At 45.5% G+C, this 19,743-nt stretch overlaps 1 protein-coding gene across 3 annotated transcripts in view; it reads right to left on the bottom strand.

Moving 5' to 3' along the window:
• The window catches only part of LOC139243617 (protein FAM184B-like), a 418,508-nt gene that overhangs the window by 31,260 nt on the left and 367,505 nt on the right, over positions 1-19,743 (bottom strand). For all 3 annotated transcript variants that reach the window (XM_070870807.1, XM_070870810.1, XM_070870811.1), the window contains exons 12-13: positions 19,580-19,726; positions 17,494-17,611 (exon numbers count right to left, since the gene is read on the bottom strand). In XM_070870807.1, the coding sequence (XP_070726908.1) occupies positions 17,494-17,611; positions 19,580-19,726 (265 nt within the window). The remainder of the gene's footprint in view (positions 1-17,493; positions 17,612-19,579; positions 19,727-19,743) is intronic.

The raw sequence follows: 19,743 nt of genomic DNA, 5'->3' as shown, positions 1-19,743 counted from the left end.
TGCTCACACCACCGCCAGTGAACGAGCAACAAAAACATTCAGCAGCCTGCACAGTCCCGGCGGTCAGCCCGGACAGGCCGGAATCACCACAGGTGACAGACACTCACGCCAAGGCTCAACAACAAGAGCCCCAACTGCGGCGCTCCACGAGGGAGCGTAGACCACCTGAAAGATTTAACCTATGATCCCAATAAGACTTTGGGGGGGGGAGATGATGTCATGTGTGTAACCTCTATGTAACACCACTGCAATACTGTATATACTTAAGCAATGCACACCTTGACCACAGGGGGTGAACTTGTGGGAGACACTCTTTACCTGGTCATCCAGGTATGTAAAGGGAGGTCATCACTTCTTGGTCCTGTGAATAAAGGTTCAGGTCATAGAGTGACCTTGTCCATAGAATGTGCCTCGTGTGGGTTTTGTGCCATTGAGTAAAGACTTTACAGGGGAGTGTGCAGGGCATGTGCCCGAGTTCTCCATTTATACTCCTGCCGTGGGAAGCTTTGTGTTACGCAAATCAATTCCATTTGACCCTATTGTTTTCTAAAAGTACCATGTTGCCATGCAGCTGACATCATAAACTGTCCTTCAGTTTGTTCAGTAGGTATAGAGGCTGAATGTGAGACAATATAACTGACTAACACAACAGGAACATTTCAAATTGGTTGTCGAGTGTTCAACAGAAACATTAGTCCCATTGACTTCAAATAACGGATTTAAAAAAAACTTTCCTAACAAATTTTTAAAACCCTTTGAAAGTTTTAAAAATAAACTTTTCAATAAATGTTCAATAAAAATGTAATGTGCAATCCTATACAATTGAGTGTTTTTATGAATGGCCAATTTTATAAATGAGCTTACATAGCTCAGCACAATGGAGATCAGAGGGAACTGGAGTTTTGCTGGATCCTTGCTTTCTGCTGTAGCGCTTATAGTGATCATGTGCTATTTGCTAAATTGTGCCACCTCGTACTTATGTTCCTAGGTGACACACTAATAGGGACATTGTATGAACCCACATATTCATTTTATTGGAAAAACATAGATTGTGATACTGGTTCAATATTTTCTCACCTTCCTCTCCAAGTCTCTCATCTGATAAGGGTGTTGAAACAGTTTGGGTGGAGATAAGGAACTAAGGGGAAAAAGTCACTGGTGGGCATAGTCTATAGGCCCCCTAACAATAGCAACTCTGTTCAGTAACAACTCTGTTGGTCGGAGCATAAACCAGGAAATAGTGGGGGCTTGTAAAAAGGGAACAGCAATAATCTTGGGTGATTTTAAACTCCATATTGATTGGACAAATCAAATTGGTCAGGGTAGCCTTGAGGAGGAGTTCATAGACTGCATAAGGGATGGGTTCCTTGAGCAATATGTAATGGAACCAACCAGGGGGCAGGCTATCTTAGATCTGGTCCTGTGTAATAAGACAGGATTAATAAAAAATTTCCTAGCAAAGGATCTCCTCGGAATGAGTGATCATAGCATGGTTGAATTTCAAATCCAGATGGAGGGTGAGAAAGTAGGATCTCTAACCAGCGTACAAAGCTTAAATAAAGGAGACTATGAAGGTATGTGGGCAGAGTTGGGTAAAGTGGACTGGGAAAATAGATTAAAATGTAGGACGGTTGATGAACAGTGGTGTACATTTAAGGAGATATTTCACAACTCTCAATAAAAATATATTCCAGTAAGGGGGAAAGGATGTAAGCGAAAAAATAGCCATCCATGGCTAACTAAGGAAATTAAGGACGGTATCCAATTAAAAACAAGGGTATACAAAGTGGCCAAAACTAGTGGGAGGACAGAAGATTGGGAAGCTTTAAAAAGCCAGCAAAGAATGACTAAATAAATGTTTACGAAAGGGAAAATAGACTATGAAAGTAAACTAGCACAAAATATAAAAACAGATAGCAAGAGTTTCTATAGGTATATAAAAAGGAAAAGAGTGGCTAAAGTAAATGTTGATCCTTTAGAGGACGAGACTGGGGAATTAGTAATGGTGAACATGGAGATGGCAGAAACTCTGAACAAATATTTTGTATCAGTCTTTACGGTAGAGGACACTAACAATATTCCAACAGTGGATAGCCAAGGGGCTATGGGGGGGAGGAACTTAACACAATCACAATCACTAAGGAGGTGGTACTCAATAAGATAATGGGACTAAAGGCAGATAACTCCCCTGGGCCTGATGGCTTGCATTCTAGGGTCTTAAGAGAAGTAGCGGCAGGGATTGTGGATGCATTGGTTGTAATTTACCAAAATTCCCTGAATTCTGGGGAGGTCCCAGCAGATTGGAAAACTGCAAATGTAATGCTCCTATTTAAAAAAGGAGGCAGACAAAACGCAGGAAACTATAGACCAGTTAGCCTAACATCTGTGGTTGGCAAAATATTGGAATCTATTATTAAAGAAGCAGTAGCAGGACATTTGGAAAAGCAAAATTCGATTAGGCAGAGTCAGCATGGATTTATGAAGGGAAAGTCATGTTTGACAAATTTGTTGGAGTGCTTTGAGGATGTAACGAACAGGATGGATAAAAGGGAACCAGTGGATGTGATGTATTTGGACTTCCAGAAGGCATTTGACAAGGTGTCACATAAAAGGTTACTGCACAAGATAAAAGTTCACGGGGTTGGGGGTAATATAATAGCATGGATAGAGGATTGGCTAACTAACAGAAAACAGAGAGTCGGGATAAATGGTTCATTCTCTGGTTGGCAACCAGTAACTAGTTGGGTGCCGCAGGGATCAGTTCTGGGACCCCAACTATTTACAATCTATATTAACAACTTGGAAGAAGGAACTGAGTGTTACGTAGCCAAGTTTTCTGATGATACAAAGATGGGAGGAAAAGCAATGTGTGAGGAGGACACAAAAAATCTGCAAAAGGACATAGACAGGCTAAGTGAGTGGGCAATAATTTGGCAGATGGACTATAATGTTGGAAAGTGCGAGGTCATGCACTTTGGCAGAAAAAAAATCAAAGAGCAAGTTATTATTTAAATGGAGAAAGATTGCAAAGTTCTGCAGTACAGCGGGACCTGGGGGTACTTGTGCATGAAACGCAAAAGGATAGTATACAGGTACAGCAAGTGATCAGGAAGGCCAATGGAATCTTGGCTTTTATTGCAAAGGGGATGGAGTATAAAAGCAGGGAAGTCTTGCTACATCTATATAAGGTATTGGTGAGGCCACACCTGGAATACTGTGTGCAGTTTTGGGTTCCATATTTACGAAAGGATATACTTGCTTTGGAGGCAGTTCAGAGAAGGTTCACTAGGTTGATTCTGAGGATGAAGGGGTTGACTTATGAGGAAAGGTTGAGTAGGTTGGGCCTCTACTCATTGGAATTCAGAAGAATGAAAGATGATTTTATCGAAATGTATAAGATTATGAGAGGGCTTGACAAGGTGGATGCAGAGAGGATGTTTCCACTAATGGGGGAGACTAGAACTAGAGGGCATGATCTTAGAATAAGGGGCCGCCCATTTAAAACAGAGATGAAGAGAAATTTCTTCTCTCAGAGGGTTGTAAATCTGTAGAATTCGCTGCCTCAGAGAGCTGTGGAAGCTGGGACATTGAATAAATTTAAGACAGAAATAGACAGTTTCTTAAAAGATAAGGGGATAATGGGTTATGGAGAGCGGGCGGGGAAGTGGAGCTGAGTCCATAATCGGATCAGCCATGATCTTATTGAATGGCTGAGCAGGCTCGAGGGGCCAAGTCCTGCTCCTATTTCTTATGTTCTTATGTTCTTATCTTCACTCTGCTGAAGGTTCTCCTTCAGATTCCTCCTCCATTTCAACATTACTCTATTGTCCTATTGTACTTATGATGCCAAATACCTCCCCAACCTTCAAGCCTCTGAAGCCTCTGAATACTCAATTCCTTAGGCTTCTATAACATCAACTATGCTGTTCCAAGTCAGCTCATCTGCCATTGAAACCCTCCTTTGCATATTTATCACCTCAAGTCACCACTATTCCAATGTTCCCCTGGCTGACTTTCAGTTTACCGAAAGCTCTGCCGCTTGTATCCCATCTCGCACGGAGTCTCATTTATCAATCAACACCCCTCCTCATTCACCTATGTTAGCTCTCGATCCTCCAAGGTCTCAAACTTAAAATTCTCATCCTTGTATTTAAATCCCTCAATGGCCTCATATTTCTAATCTCTGGAACCTCTCCAGTGTTACAAACGCTCCTTCCGCAAACTGTTTCTCTGACTCTAATCTCGTGCATCTCCTCTCCCTTCTCCCCACCAATGGTGGCCATGCCTTGAGATGTCTGGGCCCCACTTTCTGGAATTCCCTTTTTAAATCTTTCCACCAACCTCTCCTCTTTTAGGATACTCCTTAAAACTCCAAGCCACAGAAGGAGAGATCCTTATCTCCCCTTCTGTGGCTCCACATCCATTTTTGTTCACATGTCCATGAAGCACCTTGGGATGTTTCTCTACATTAATTGCACAATGACCAGTGTCTAATGCCTTCTGTTAAAGTTTCAGATACCTCCGATTATCTTTATGGCTTTGATACTGCTAATGTAATTTCTCTGATGTCCTTTGTGCTTCTGATGCGTTTATGTTCTTCTAAACCTCCTACGCACCTAAAACCTCCCAATTACTCCTTTTGCACTCCATGTGCTCCATACTGTCTCTCTTGCACATGCTCACCTTTTCCATCTGCTTTGCATGCATGATCCCCTCTCCCCAACATCCCTCTTCTAACATTCAGATGAAGGCAAACAAAGCAAAACTCTAGAATACTAGAATACTTAGTTATTCTCAATGGCAAGAAGCTGGGAACTGTAGAGGTCCAAGTACAAAAATCACTGAAAGTTAGTGGACAGTAAAAAAAATAATTTAAAATGCTAATGGCGTTTTGGCATTTACTGGAATACAAAAGGGTGGAAGTTATATTACAGCTGTACAGAGCTCTGGTCAGACCCCCACCTGGAGTACTGCATTCAGTTCTGAGCATCACACCTCAGGAAGGATATATTGGACTTGGAGGGGCTATAGCGTTGTTATGTATTTAACTCCTTGTAACCTATATCACACCACCAACAGAGGGCCTACTTGTTGGAGTCCCAAGAAATGCCATGAGGTACCTACACTCTGGAGTCTTATTAAAGGAGCTAAGGTCACACTTGCTCATTGTACACAGTACTCAGTTTCATCCTTTATTATGAGTGTATCAATTGGCGACAAGGTAACGACCAACCACGCGAAAAACCAAAGAACAGTTGGTATCCTGGAAAAGTTCTCAGAAGGGGACGATTGGGAGGCCTTCATGGAAAGACTTGACCAATACTTTGTGGCCAACGAGCTGGAAGGGGACGAGAACGCTGCCAAACGAAGGGCGATCCTCCTTACTGTCTGTGGGGCAACAACCCATGGCCTCATGAAGAATCTCCTAGCTCCAGTAAAACGAACAACTAAATCCTATGAAGAATTGGGTACGCTGGTCCGGGAGCACCTAAATCCTAAGGAAAGCGTTTTGATGGCGAGGTATCGGTTCTACACGTGTCAACGGTCGGAGGGCCAGGAAGTGGCGAGCTATGAGCTTGTAGGACATTGCGAATTTGAGGGATTCCTAGAACAAATGCTCAGGGACTTTTTTGTCCTGCGCAATGGCCATGAGACAATCCTTCGCAAACTGTTGACTGTAGAAACTCTGAATCTAAGCAAAGCCATAATGATAGTCCAGGCATTTATGTCCACCAGCGACAACACCAAACAGATTTTGCGGAATATAGAGATTTCGGCCAGTACTGTGCACAAAGTAACGTCGTATTCCGGCAGGAATATACATGGCAGAACATACACGCCGTCTGCTGCCGCACGACCTCAAATAACCCAGAGTCCGCCATCAATCATTAAATCGAGGCAGTTAACACCTTGTTGGGGCTGTGTAGGTGATCATCGGGCCCATCTATTGTGTATCTGCAAAGCATGCACTCACATGTTCTGCCACCAGGGAGTGCATCCCCTGAGGTCCCAAGGGATCCCAGCATCCCTTGGAAGCACTGTATGTAAGCCGGCCCCTAGGGCCTGTTCCTCATTCTCAAATGTCTTAATAAAGACTGAGGTCACTGTTACTTTAACCTCCCTGTGTGCAGTCTCATCTGTGTCAGGAACACAATAACTGCCGATAAGTATACGAATCCAACGCAAAGATGCAGCAAACTGTGGGCATCCTGGAGAAGTTCTTGGAGGGTGAGGACTGGGAAGCCTATGTCAAACGGCTAGACCAGTACATTGTAGCCAACGAGCTGGACGGAGAAGGAAGCGCTGCAAAAAGGAGAGCGGTCCTCCTCACGGTCTGCGGGGCACCGACCTACAGCCTCATGAAGAACCTTCTGGCTCTGGTGAAACCCACAGATAAGTCGTATGAAGAGCTGTGTACACTGGTTCGGGAGCATCTTAACCCAAGGGAGAGCGTGCTGATGGCGAGGTATCGGTTCTACACGTGCCAGCAATCTGAAGGTCAGGAAGTGGCGAGCTACGTCGCCGAGCTAAGGCGACTTGCAGGCCAATGTGAGTTTGATGGCTACCTGGAGCAGATGCTCAGAGACTTTTTTGTACTGGGCATTGACTACGAGACCATCCTACGAAAACTTTTGATTGTTGAGACACCGACCCTCAGTAAGGCAATTGCGATAGCACAGGCTTTTATGTCCACCAGTGATAACACCAAACAAATCTCTCAGCACACAAGTGCTAGCAATGTTCATAAATTAACTGGAACTGTGTTTGCGAGCAGAAATGTACAGGGTATAAACCATGAGTCTGCAACTGCCAGCAGGCCTCAGGTGACCCAGATGACTCAGAGTCCACAACAAAGGATGAATGCAAGGCAATTCACACCTTGTTGGCGTTGTGGAGGCTTCCATTCAGCCTATACATGCCGTTTCAAAGGGTATGTTTGCAAGAGCTGTGCAACAATGGGGCACCTCCAGCGAGCTTGCAGATGAGCTGCAAGCTCTGCAAAACCTGCTAACCACCACGTGGCAGAGGAAGATTGGTCCATGGTGGATCAAAGCAATTTCAAGCCTCAGAGAGGAGGCAGATGCTGAAGTACACGGGGTGCACACATTTTCGATGAAATGTCCACCTATAATGCTAAATGTAAAATTGAATGGCTTACTCATAGCCATGGAACTGGATACTGGCGCTAGGCAATCCATCATGAGTAAAAAGATGTTTGAGAGACTGTGGTGCAACAAGGCACTCAGACCAGCCCTGAGCCCCATCCACACGAAACTGAGAACATACACCAAAGAGCTTATCACTGTCCTGGGCAGTGCCATGGTCAAGGTCACCTACGAGGGCACAGTGCACGAACTGCCACTCTGGATTGTCCCGGGTGATGGCCCCACACTGCTTGGAAGGAGCTGGCTGGACAAAATCCGCTGGAACTGGGATGACATCCGAGCGCCATCACATGGCGATGAGGCTTCATGTACCTAGGTTCTTAACAAATTTCCTTCCCTCTTTGAGCCAGGCATTGGAAACTTTTCCGGGCGAAGGTGCGGATCCACTTGTTCCCAGAGGCATGACCCATTCACCACAAGGCGCGAGCGTAGGTACCTCACATGATGAGGGAGAGAGTGGAAATCGAGCTGGACAGGCTGCAACGCGAGGGCATCATCTCCCCAGTGGAATTCAACAAGTGGGTCAGTCCGATTGTTTCAGTACTCAAAAGTGATAGCACGGTCAGGATTTGCGGCGATTATAAAGTAACTATTAATCGTTTCTTACTACAGGACCAATACCCGCTACCTAAGGCAGACGACCTATTTGCGACGCTGGTAGGAGGCAAGACGTTCACCAAGCTTGACCTGACTTCGGCCTACATGACGCAGGAGCTGGAGGAGTCTTCGAAGGGCCTCACCTGCATCAATACATACCAGGGACTGTTCATCTCCAACAGATGCCCGATTGGAATTCAGTCGGCTGCAGCGATCTTCCAGGGAAACATGGAGAGCCTATTTAAGTTGGTACCACGCACGGTGGTTTTTCAGGACGAGATATTGGTCACGGGTCGGGACACCGTCGAGCACCTACAAAACCTGGAGGAGGTCCTCCAGCGGCTGGATTGCGTAGGGCTGCGGCTGAAGAGGTTGAAATGCGTCTTCATTGCAACAGAAGTGGAGTTTTTGGGGAGAAAGATCGCGGCGGACGGCATTCGGCCCACAGACGCCAAGACAGAGGCTTTCAGGAACATGCCCAGGCCACAGAACGTCACAGAGCTGCGGTCGTTCCTGGGACTCCTCAACTATTTTGATAACTTCCTACCAGGGTTAAGCACCCTTTTAGAGCCCCTACATGTGTTATTGCGTAAAGTTGAGAACTGGGTATGGGGAAAAAACCAAGTAATTGCTTTTGAGAAAGGCAGAAACATTTTATGCTCCAACAAGCTGCTTGTATTGTATAACCTGTGGAAAAGACTTGTGCTAGCATATGATGCGTCGTCGTACGAAGTCGGGTGTGTATTACAACAAGCTAACATTGCGGGGAAGTTGCAACCTGTCGCCTATGCCTCCAGGAGCTTGTCTAAGGCAGAGAGGGCCTACAGCATGATTGAGAAAGAGGCATTAGCGTGTGTGTTCGGGGTAAAGAAAATGCATCAGTACCTGTTTGGCCTCAAATTTGAGCTGGAAACCGATCACAAGCCTCTCATATCCCTGTTCGCTGAAAACAAGGGGATAAAAACTAATGCCTCAGCCCGCATACAAAGGTGGGCACTCGCGCTATCAGCGTATAACTATACCATCCACCACAGGCCAGGCACCGAGAACTGTGCGGATGTTCTTAGTCGGCTACCATTGCCCACCACGGGGGTGGAAATGGCGCAGCCTGCAAACTTGTTGATGGTGGCGCAGCCCGCAGATTTGTTGATGGTCATGAAAGCGTTTGAAAATGATAAATCACCTGTCACGGCCCGCCAGATTAGCACTTGGACCAGCCAAGATCCTCTGCTGTCCCTAGTAAAAAACTGTGTACTGCATGGGAGCTGGGCCAGCATCGCTGTTGAAATGCAAGAGCTAACCAAGCAGTTCCAGTGGCGAAAGGACGAGCTGTCCATTCAGGCAGACTGTCTGTTGTGGGGTAACCGCGTAGTGCTACCCAAAAAGGGCAGGGAGACGTTCATCTCGCATCTTCACAGAACACACCCGGGTATAGTAATGATGAAAGCGATAGCCAGATGCCAGATCCCAGATGTGGTGTCCCGGTATCGACTCTGACTTAGAGTTCTGTGTACGGCAATGCAGCGTGTGTGCTCAGTTGAGCAACGCGCCCAGAGAGGCACCATTAAATTTGTGGTCCTGGCCCTCCAGACCATGGTCGAGGATCCATGTCGACTATGCGGGCCCGTTTCTCGGTAAAATGTTCCTGGTGGTGGTGGATGCTTTTTCAAAATGGATTGAATGTGAAACAATGTCGGAAAGCATTGCCACTGCCACCATTGAAAGCCTGAGGGCCATGTTTGCCACCCACGGCCAGCCTGACATACTGATCAGTCACAACAGGCCATGTTTCACCAGTGCCGAATTTAAAGAATTCATGACCCGCAATGGGATCACACGTCACCTCGGCCCCGTTTAAACCAGCCTCCAATGGTCAGGCAGAGCGGGCAGTACAAACAATCAAACAGAGCCTTAAACGAGTCACAGAAGGCTCACTCCAAACCCACCTGTCCCGAGTACTGCTCAGCTACCGCACATGACCCCATTCGCTCACAGGGGTGCCCCCCAGCTGAGCTACTCATGAAAAGGACACTTAAAACCAGACTCTCGCTGGTCCACCCTGAGCTGCATGATCAGGTAGAGAGCAGGCAGCAGCAACAAAATGTAAACGATGGTCGCGCCAACATGTCACGGGAAATTGATCTGAATGACCCTGTGTATGTGCTAAACTATGGACACGGTCCCAAGTGGATCGTGGGCATGGTGATAGCTAAAGAAGGGATTAGGATGTTTGTAGTCAAACTAGATGATGGACAAATTTGCAGAAAGCACCTGGACCAAACGAGGCTGCGGTTCACAGACTGCCCTGAACAACCCACAGCAGATACCACCTTTTTCAAGCCCACAACACACACCCAAAGGGTCAACGTCACCACCCTGGACCAGGAAATCAAACCCATCACGCCAAACAGCCCAGCAAGGCCAGGCTCACCCAGCAGCCCTGCAGGGCCAACAACACGCCAGCCCAGCGAGGGCACAGCCAACACACCAGAACAGACATTTGTACCGAGGCGGTCCACCAGGGAAAGAAAGGCTCCCGACCGCTTCACCTTGTAAATAGTTTTCACTTTGACTTTGGGGGGGAAGTGATGTTGTGTATCTGTAAAGCATGCACTCCCATGTTCCGCCACCAGAGAGTGCATCCCCTGAAGTCCCAAGGGATCCAAGCATCCCTTGGGAACACTGTATATAAGCCGGCCCCTAAAGCCTGTTCCTCACATGCGCTATCACATGTCGATGAGGCCTCATGTACCCAGGTTCTTAACAAATTTCCTTCCCTTTTTGAGCCAGGCATTGGAAACTTTTCCAGTGTGAAGGTATGGATCCACTTGGTCCCAGAGGCACGACCCATTCACCACAAGGCGCGAGCGGTACCTCACATGATAAACCTACCGCAGAGAGTTGTTGATGTCAGTTTGTTGGATATATTCAAGAGGGAGTTAGATGTGGCCCTTACGACTAAAAGGATCAAGGGGTATGGAGAGAAAGCAGGAAAGGGGTACTGAGGTGAATGATCAGCCATGATCTTATTTAATGGCAGTGCAGGCTCGAAGGGCCGAATGGCCTACTCCTGCACCTATTTTCTATGTTTCTATGTCTCACTCTGGAGTGTCTTAATAAAGACTGAGGTCACTGTTACTTTAACTTCCCTGTGTGCAGTCTCATCTGTGTTAGGAATACCATCAATGCCGCTTCAAGCACTATGCGTGCAATGGTTGCAGAACAATGGGACACCTCCAGCGAATGTGCAGGCGAGCTGCAAACCCTGCAAATCACCACGTTGCAGAGGAAGATCGATCCACTGTGGATCAGGCTGAATTGGAGACTCGTACCGAAGAGGCAGAAGTGTACGGGGTGCACACATTTACCATGAAAAGTCCACCAATAATGTTGAAAGTTGAACTGAACGGAATTCCAGTATCTATGGAACTGGACACGGGTGCGAGTCTGTCTATAATGAGCAAAAAGGCCTTCAACAGGCTGTGGTGCAACAAGGCACACAGGCCCAAGTTCAGCCCCTTTCACACCAAACCAAGGACTTACACCAAGGAACTAATCCCTATAATTGGCAGTGCAGAAGTCAAAGTCTCCTATGATGGAGCACTACACGAACTCCCGCTGTGGATCGTGCCGGGGATGGCCCCACACAGTTTGCTGTAAGCTGGCTGGGAAAAATCCGCTAGAACTGGGACAACATCTGAGCGCTTTCATCCGTCGATGACGGCTCATGTGCCAAGGTTCTAAGCAGATTTCCATCATTGTTCGAGCCAGGCATTGGAAGCTTCTCAAGGGCGAAAGTGCAGATCCATTTGGTTCCCAGTACACGACTCATCCACCACAAGACACGGGCAATACTGTATATGATGCGTGAGAAAGTGGAAATTGAGCTGGGCAGGCTGCAGCGAGAAGGCATCATCGCGCCGGTGGAATTAAATGAGTGGGCCAGTCCGATTGTCCTGGTACTTAAAGAGGACGGCACGGTCAGAATTTGTGGGAACTATAAAGTAACGATTAACGTTTTTTCGCGACAGGACCAGTACCCGCTACTCAAGGCAGACGGCCTATTTGCGACCCTGGCTGGAGGGAAGACGTTCACCAAGTTGGACCTGACCTCGGCCTACATGACGCAGGAGCTGGAGAGGTCTTCGAAAGGCCTCACCTGCATCAACACGTACAGAGGTCTGTTCATCTATAACAGATGCCCGTTCGGGATTCGATCGGCTGCAGCAATCTTCCAACGGAACATGGAGAGCCTGCTAAAGTCGGTTCCTCGCACCGTGGTTTTCCAGAACGACATACTGGTTACAGATCGGGACACCATTGAGCACTTGAAGAATCTGGAAGAGGTTCTTAGTCAGTTGGATCGCGTGGGGCTCAGGTTGAAACACTCGAAATGTGTTTTCCTGGCGCCGGAGGTAGAGTTCAAGAATTGCAGCAGACGGCATCAGACCCACCGACGCCAAGACGGAGGCCATCAAGAACGCACCAAGCCCACAGAACGTGACGGAACTGTGGTCATTCCTGGGACTCCTTAGCTATTTCGGTAATTTCCTACCTGGGTTAAGCACCCTGCTAGAGCCCCTACATGTGCTACTGCGCAAGGGAGACAACTGGGTATGGAAGAATTCACAAAGAGCTGCCTTTACTAAAGCCAGAAATCTGTTGTGTTCAAACAAACTGCTTGTCCTGTATAACCCTTGTAAACGATTAATGCTAGCTTGCGATGCGTCATCATATGGGGTCGGGTGTGTGTTACAGCAGGCTAACGAGGATTTTGCAAAAGGGCATTTTGCAACCAGTCACATATGCGTCCAGGTGTTTGTCCAAGGCCGAATGGGCCTACAGCATGATTGGAAAAGAGGCTCTGGCATGCGTTTACGGGGTAAAAAAAATGCACCAGGACTTGTTTGGCCCCAAATTTGAGCTTGAAACTGACCACAAGCCGCTCATATCGCTGTTCTCTGAGAGCAAAGGGATTAACACCAATGCCTCTGCCCGCATCCAAAGATGGGCACTCACGCTGTCGGCATACAACTATGTATTCCGCCACAGACCGGGCACAAAGAACTGCGCTGATGCTCTCATTCGGCTACCATTGCCCACCACCGGAGTGGAAATGGCACAGCCTGCGGACTTGTTTATGGTAATGGATGCATTCAAAAACGAATAGTCTCCCGTTGTGGCCCGCCAGATCAGGACCTGGACCATCCAGGATCCTTTACTGTCCTTGGTAAAAAAAACTGTGTCCTCCATGGGAGCTGGTCCAGCGTCCCAGCGGAGATGAAGGAGGTGATTAAGCCGTTCCACAGACGCAAAGATGAAATGTCCCTGCAGGCGGACTATCTATTGTGGGGTAATCGTGTGGTCTTGCCCAAGAAAGGCAGAGATATGTTGATTTGTGAACTGCACAGCACCCATCCAGATACTGTAATGATGAAAGCCATAGCCAGAGCCCATATGTGGTGGCCCGGCATCGACTCAGATTTAGAGTCGTGCGAGTGCTAGTGCAACACTTCCTCTCACCTGAACAATGCACCCAGAGAGGCACCGCTAAGTTTGTGGTCATGGCCCTCCAAACCGTGGTCGAGGATGCGGGCCGATTTCTAGGCATAATGTTATTGGTTGTCGTGGATGCTTACTCAAAATGGATTGAATGTGCAATAATGTCTGTAAGTACGTCCACGGCCACCATCGAAAGCCTGTGAGCCATGTTTGCCATGCATGGCCTGCCTGATGTCCTAGTCAGTGACAATGGGCCGTGCTTCACCAGTGCTGAATTCAAGGAATTCATGACCCGCAATGGGATCAAACACGTCACATCTGCCCCGTTCAAGCCCGCATCCAACGGCCAGGCAGAGCGGGCAATTCAGACCATCAAGCAAAACTTGAAACGCATGTTGGAAGGCTCCCTGCAGACCCGGCTGTCCCGAGTGCTGCTCAGCTACCACACCAGACCCCACTCATTCACCAGGGTTCCCCCAGCCGAGCTGCTCATGAAAAGGGTGCTAAAAACAATGCTCTCTCTTGTCCACCCTGATCTCCATGATCATATGGAGGGCAAGCAACATCAACAAAGTATGTACCATGAGCGCGCAAATTTGTCATGCGATTTTGAGATCAATGATCCTGTGTTTGTGCTCAATTATTGACATGGTCCCAAATGGCTCGCTGGCACGGTCATAGCCAAAGAGGGGAGTAGGGTGTTTCAGGTCAAATTGACCAATGGACGAACGTGCAGAAAACATTTGGACCAAATCAAATTACGGTTCACCAACAGCTACAAACAACCCGAAGAAGACACCACCAACTTTGACCTTCCAACACACACACAAGAGGCAACTGACATCACGGTTGACCACGAAGCTGAACTCACCATCTCCAGCAGTCCGGCAAGGCCGGCTGCCCAACACCCCAGTGAAGAACTAACCAACTCACCCACATCAGCATTTGTACCGAGACGATCGACAAGGGAGCGAAATGCCCCAGATCGTCTCACCCTGTAAATAAGTGTACTATTAACTTTACGAGGGAGTGATGTAATGTATTTAACCCCTTGTAACCTGTATCACACCATCACCAGCGGGTCTACCTGTTGGAGGCCCAAGGGATCCCAGCATCGCTTGGGAGCATTGTATATAAGCAGGCCACCCATCAGGTACCTGCACTCTGGAGTCTTATTAAAGGAGCCAAGGTCACACATGCTCATTGTTCACAGTACTCAGTTTCATCCTTTATTATGAGTGTATCAAGCGTAGATTCACCAGAATTTATACCGGGCTGAAAGGGTTAAATTATGAGAACAGGTTGCATAGACTTGGCTTATATTCCCTTGAGTATAGAAGCTTGAGGTGTTTAAAATGTTAAAAAGGATTCAAAATTCGTCCTCTAGGGTAGATAGAGAGCAACTATTGCCTCTGGTGTGGAAATCAAGAATGAGGGGGCATAACCTGAAAATTAGAGCTAGGCTGTTCAAGGCTGATGTTAGGAAGCACTTCTTCACAAAAAGTGTAGTGGAAATCTGGAACTCTATCCCTAAAAAAGGTGTTGAGGCTAGGTCAATTGCAAATTTCAAAACTGAGATTGATGTGATTTTGTTAGCCAAAGGTATTAAGGGCTATGGAACCAAGGCGGGAAGATGGAGTTAAGATACAGATCAGCCATGATGTGACTGAATGGCGGTACTGACTCGAAGGGCTGAAGGTCTACTCCTGTTCCTATGTCCCTGGTATTAACATCTGATGAAAATAGGTGCTGTCCTGGACTTCAAATGGGCCCAGGAGTGATAATACACAACAGCAATTCATTCCAGAGGGATCAACTGCTGTTGTATTATAGGCCCACCAATTTTGGAACAAAAGGAATTAAAATTTCTTATTTTGAACCTTTGACTCAACTGACCTGCTGCATCTCCCTCCATCAGAGTGACAGGGTGCTGCTATGCTTTTACGATGGTCACGATGTGTGGGCAGCTCTGTTGTGTTGCTGTAGGCTGAGACACCCGCCCCCAATGTGTTAATGACCCATCTCTGGGGTTCTGCACTATTACATTTCTGGTGACGAAACGACACCATCAGAATCTCTATGCTGGGGTTTTTACAGAAAATGGAAATGCATCCTATTCCCCAGTATTGACATTCTACACCTTGACGAATGCAAAACAAGGATATTTTGAATGAATTTAAATGACAAGTGAATAAATGACAAACAAGAAAAGTCAGGAAACAGCAACGTTAAATCACAAAATATCAAGGACATCAAAATCTGTAGTTAAAGTCACATGTATCACCATAAAACCCTGATGGTTAATAGTGTGTTTCGAAGTATTAAGCATCATGGGAAGAAGAGCTGCTGTAAGAGAGTCGGGATAAATGGTTCATTCTAGGGTTGGCAACCAGCAACTGGTGGGGTGCCGCAGGGATCAGTGCTGGGACCCCAACTATTTGCAATCTATATTAACGAATTGGAAGAAGTGACTGAGTGTAACATAGCCAAGTTTGCTAACGATACAAAGATGGGGGGAAAAGCAATGTGTGAGGAGGACACAAAAAATCTGCAAAAGGACATAGGCAAGCTAAGTGAATGGGCAAAAATTTGGCAGATGGAATATAATGTTGGAAAGTATGAGGTCATGCACTTTGGCAGAAAAAAATCAAAGAGCAAATTATTATTTAAATGGAGAAAAATTGCAAAGTGCTGCAGTACAGCAGGACCTGGGGGTGCTTGTGCATGAAACACAAAAGGATAGTATGCAGGTTCAGCAAGTGATCAGGAAAGCCAATGGAATCTTGGCCTTTCTTGCAAAGGGGATGGAGTATAAAAGCAGGGAAGTCTTGCTAAAGCTATACAGGGTGTTGGTGAGGCCACACCTAGAATACTGTGTGCAGTTTTGGGTTCCATATTTACGAAAGGATATACTTGCTTTGGAGGCAGTTCAGAGAAGGTTCACTAGGTTGATTCCGGGGATGAGGGGGTTGACTTATGAGGAAAGGTTGAGTAGGTTGGGCCTCTACTCATTGGAATTCAGAAGAATGAGAGGTGATCTTATCAAAACGTATATGATTATGAGGGGGCTTGACAAGGTGGATGCAGAGAGGATGTTTCCACTGTTGGAGGAGACTAGAACTAGAGGACATGATCCTAGAATAAGGGGCTGCCCATTTAAAACAGAGATGAGGAGAAATTTCTTCTCTCAGAGGGTTGTAAATCTGTGGAATTCGCTGCCTCAGAGAGCTGTGGAAGCTGGGACATTGAATAAATTTAAGACAGAAATAGACAGTTTCTTAAATGATAAGGGGATAAGGGGTTATGGGGAGTGGGCAGGGAAGTGGAGCTGAGTCCATGATCAGATCAGCCATGACCTTATTGAATGGCGGAGCAGACTCGAGGGGCCGTATGGCCTACTCCTGTTCCTATTTCTTATATTCTTATATTCTTATGTAATGATTGAGACTCTTGTCTCACGAATCTGCACAAGAGATTTGTACATATTCCAACATCTCGGAGGTAAACCTGCGCCTCTCATTTTGTTTTATGGATTGAAACGTTATGATGGCCAGTTTGCAATATGATGGACACTGAAAGCCCAACATAAAACTGCAACTCCCTTTTATCCACTGTCACATCGAAGCAAGAAGAACACAGAGACTGTCAGAATCCAGTTAATTGCACAGCCTCAAACATTTGTCCTCAGCAGAAATACATGTATCGTTGAAGTGAATAGCATTTTGGTGACAAAAGTTTCCTACTGAAGCATGACAGCTGTCACTGAGGAAGATAATCATCCTCTTTTTCCTGAACTGTACTTGAACCTATACCTTCCCTGGTAAAGATTTGTCATGGAGAATAGCTGCTCAGGCAGCTCATCAGGCATGACATTAAAAAAATCCCTTTGCTTTTCAAGTTTTGAACACGAGATTAAAGTAATCGTCTGTTGGAAATATCATGACTGCTGCCCCATGGAATTTGCATACATGACTTTTTTTCCTACACTAATATGTAGTGAAATGGGACATTTCAATAGTCATTTTTACAAAGTATGTGATTTGCTTGAAAACAAATCTGGTTTTAATTCTTTAACATGATAGAGATTGTTACAATTGTAACATTTATACTAGATTTATAAATAAATGACGTACTTTAATTAAGAAATTAATTAAATTGGTTGAATGAGAACTGATTTTTTCCAGAGGACACCAGGTCTATCTAGAAGTCTCAAATAGCACATGCTTACCAGGAGTCTTTTAATAACCTGGTCACGTTCTGATAACTTATCTTGAAGTTTGCTAATGTGCTGCAAATCTTCTGGTTTGGATTCAATCTTCTTTGATTTTTCTTCCATCTCTTTCAATCTGCAAATGATTACAGGTTTGTAAGAAACTTTCTTATGAATCACTTATCAACAAATTGGAATAATACATTATATTGCAACTTGACAATATAATAACCCTCAAAAAGAGTTAACACTTGAGACAAGAAATAAATAACGCTGTGCAGCTTATTCTATTCCATGGTGGTTGAAAATATCTTGCAAGTGTGTCTCTTATACATAACATAACAAGAGGCTGTCAACATTAGAACATAAGAACATAAGAAATATGAGCAGGAGTAGGCCATACGGTCCCTCGAGCCTGTTCCGCCATTTAATAAGCTCATGGCTGATCTGATCATGGACTCATCTCCACTTTCCTGCCCGCTCCCCATAACCCTTTATTCGCTTATTGCTCAAAAATCTGTTTATCTCCACCTTAAATATATTCAATGACCCAGCCTCCACAGCTCTCTGGGGCAGAGAATTCCATAGATTTGCAACCCTCTGAAAGAAGAAATTCCTCCTCATCTCAATTTTAAATGGGCGGCCCCTTATTCTGAGCCTATGTCCCCTAGTTTTAGTTTCTCCGACAAGTGGAAATATCCTCTCTGCATCCACCTTGTCAAGCCCCCTCATTATCTTATATGTTTCGATAAAATCACCTCTCATTCTTCTGAACTCCAATGAGTATAGGCTCAACCTACTCAACCTATCTTCATAAGTCAACCCCCTCATCTCTGGAATCAACCTAGTGAACCTTCGCTGAACAGCCTCCAATGCAAGTATATCCTTCCTTAAATACGGAGACCAAAACTATACGCAGTACTCTAGGTGTGGCTTCACCAATACCCTGTACAGTTATAGGAGGACTTTTGTGCTTTTATACTCTATCCCCCTTGCAATAAAGGCCAACATTCCATTTGCCTTCCTAATTACTTGCTGTACCTGCATACTAACTTTTTGTGTTTCATGCACAAAGACACCCAGGTCCCTCTGTACTGCAGCATTTTGCAATTGGTCTCCATTTAAATTATAATTTGCTTTTCAATTATTTCTGCCAAAGTGGATAACCTCAGTTTCCCACATTATACTCCATCTGCCAAATTTTTGCCCACTCACTTAGTCTGTCTATATCCCTTTGCAGATTTTTTGTGTCCTCCTCACAATTTGTTGTCCCACACATCTTTGTATCATCAGCAAACTTGGCTACATTACACTCAGTCCCTTCAGCCAAGTCATTAATATAGATTGTAAATAGTTGAGGTCCCAGCACCGATCCCTGCGGCACCCCACTCGTTACTGTTTGCCAAACGGAAAATGACCCATTTATCCCGACTCTCTGTTTTCTGTTAGTTAGCTAATCCTCTATCCATGCTAATATATTACCCCCAACCCCGTGAACTTTTATCTTGTGCAGTAACCTTTTATGTGACACCTTACGGAATGCCTTCTGGAAATCCAAAAACACCACATCCACTGGTTCCCCCTAATCCACCCTGCTCATTACATCCTCAAAGAACTCCAGCAAATCTGTCAAACATGATTTCTCTTTCATAAAACCATGCTGACTCTGCTTGATTGAATTATGCTTTTCCAAATGTCCCGCTACTGCCTCCTTAATAATGGTCAAGTCTGCATACAGTGAGTACAAGTCAAAGTTAAACAAATGTAAGGTCAAGACAAAGAAGTTGGCTCCAATTGTGATGCCATTACATTAATAAGATCTTAGCAAACTGATTTGTTTTATATAATTTTATCTATGTGACTGTGGGGATTGAATTTCTGCAGAAGTTTCTCCACTCTTCAACTATAAGTTGGTCAGAAATCCCAAAAATGGTGTAAACCTGGTGGAACTGGGTTTCGCCCCAGATTTTGGCAGGTGATCTGCACTCTGGCCTCAGGAACTTTAGGCCCCTAGTTTTTATTTTGGTGGCTTTAATATTTAAAATAAGCATTGATTTTTTTTCATTCTTTAGATTAGTAGTTTAGCAAGGAATGTAATACTTACTCGGTTTCCAAGGAAACTACCTTTGCTTGGAGATGGGTTTGGGAGCTGCTGAAATCAGACACGATGCCTTGGATTTCTTTCAGGTAATTTTGTTTCAGGAAGTTGATTTCTTTTTCATGTTTGGCCTTAAGTTCTTCTTCCAGTGACCTTTGATTTGATAAAAG

This window comes from Pristiophorus japonicus, chromosome 2, assembly GCF_044704955.1.
Source record: "Pristiophorus japonicus isolate sPriJap1 chromosome 2, sPriJap1.hap1, whole genome shotgun sequence".
In the NCBI taxonomy this organism is placed as follows: Eukaryota; Metazoa; Chordata; class Chondrichthyes; family Pristiophoridae; genus Pristiophorus; species Pristiophorus japonicus.
This window is presented reverse-complemented; position numbering and strand designations above follow the sequence as displayed.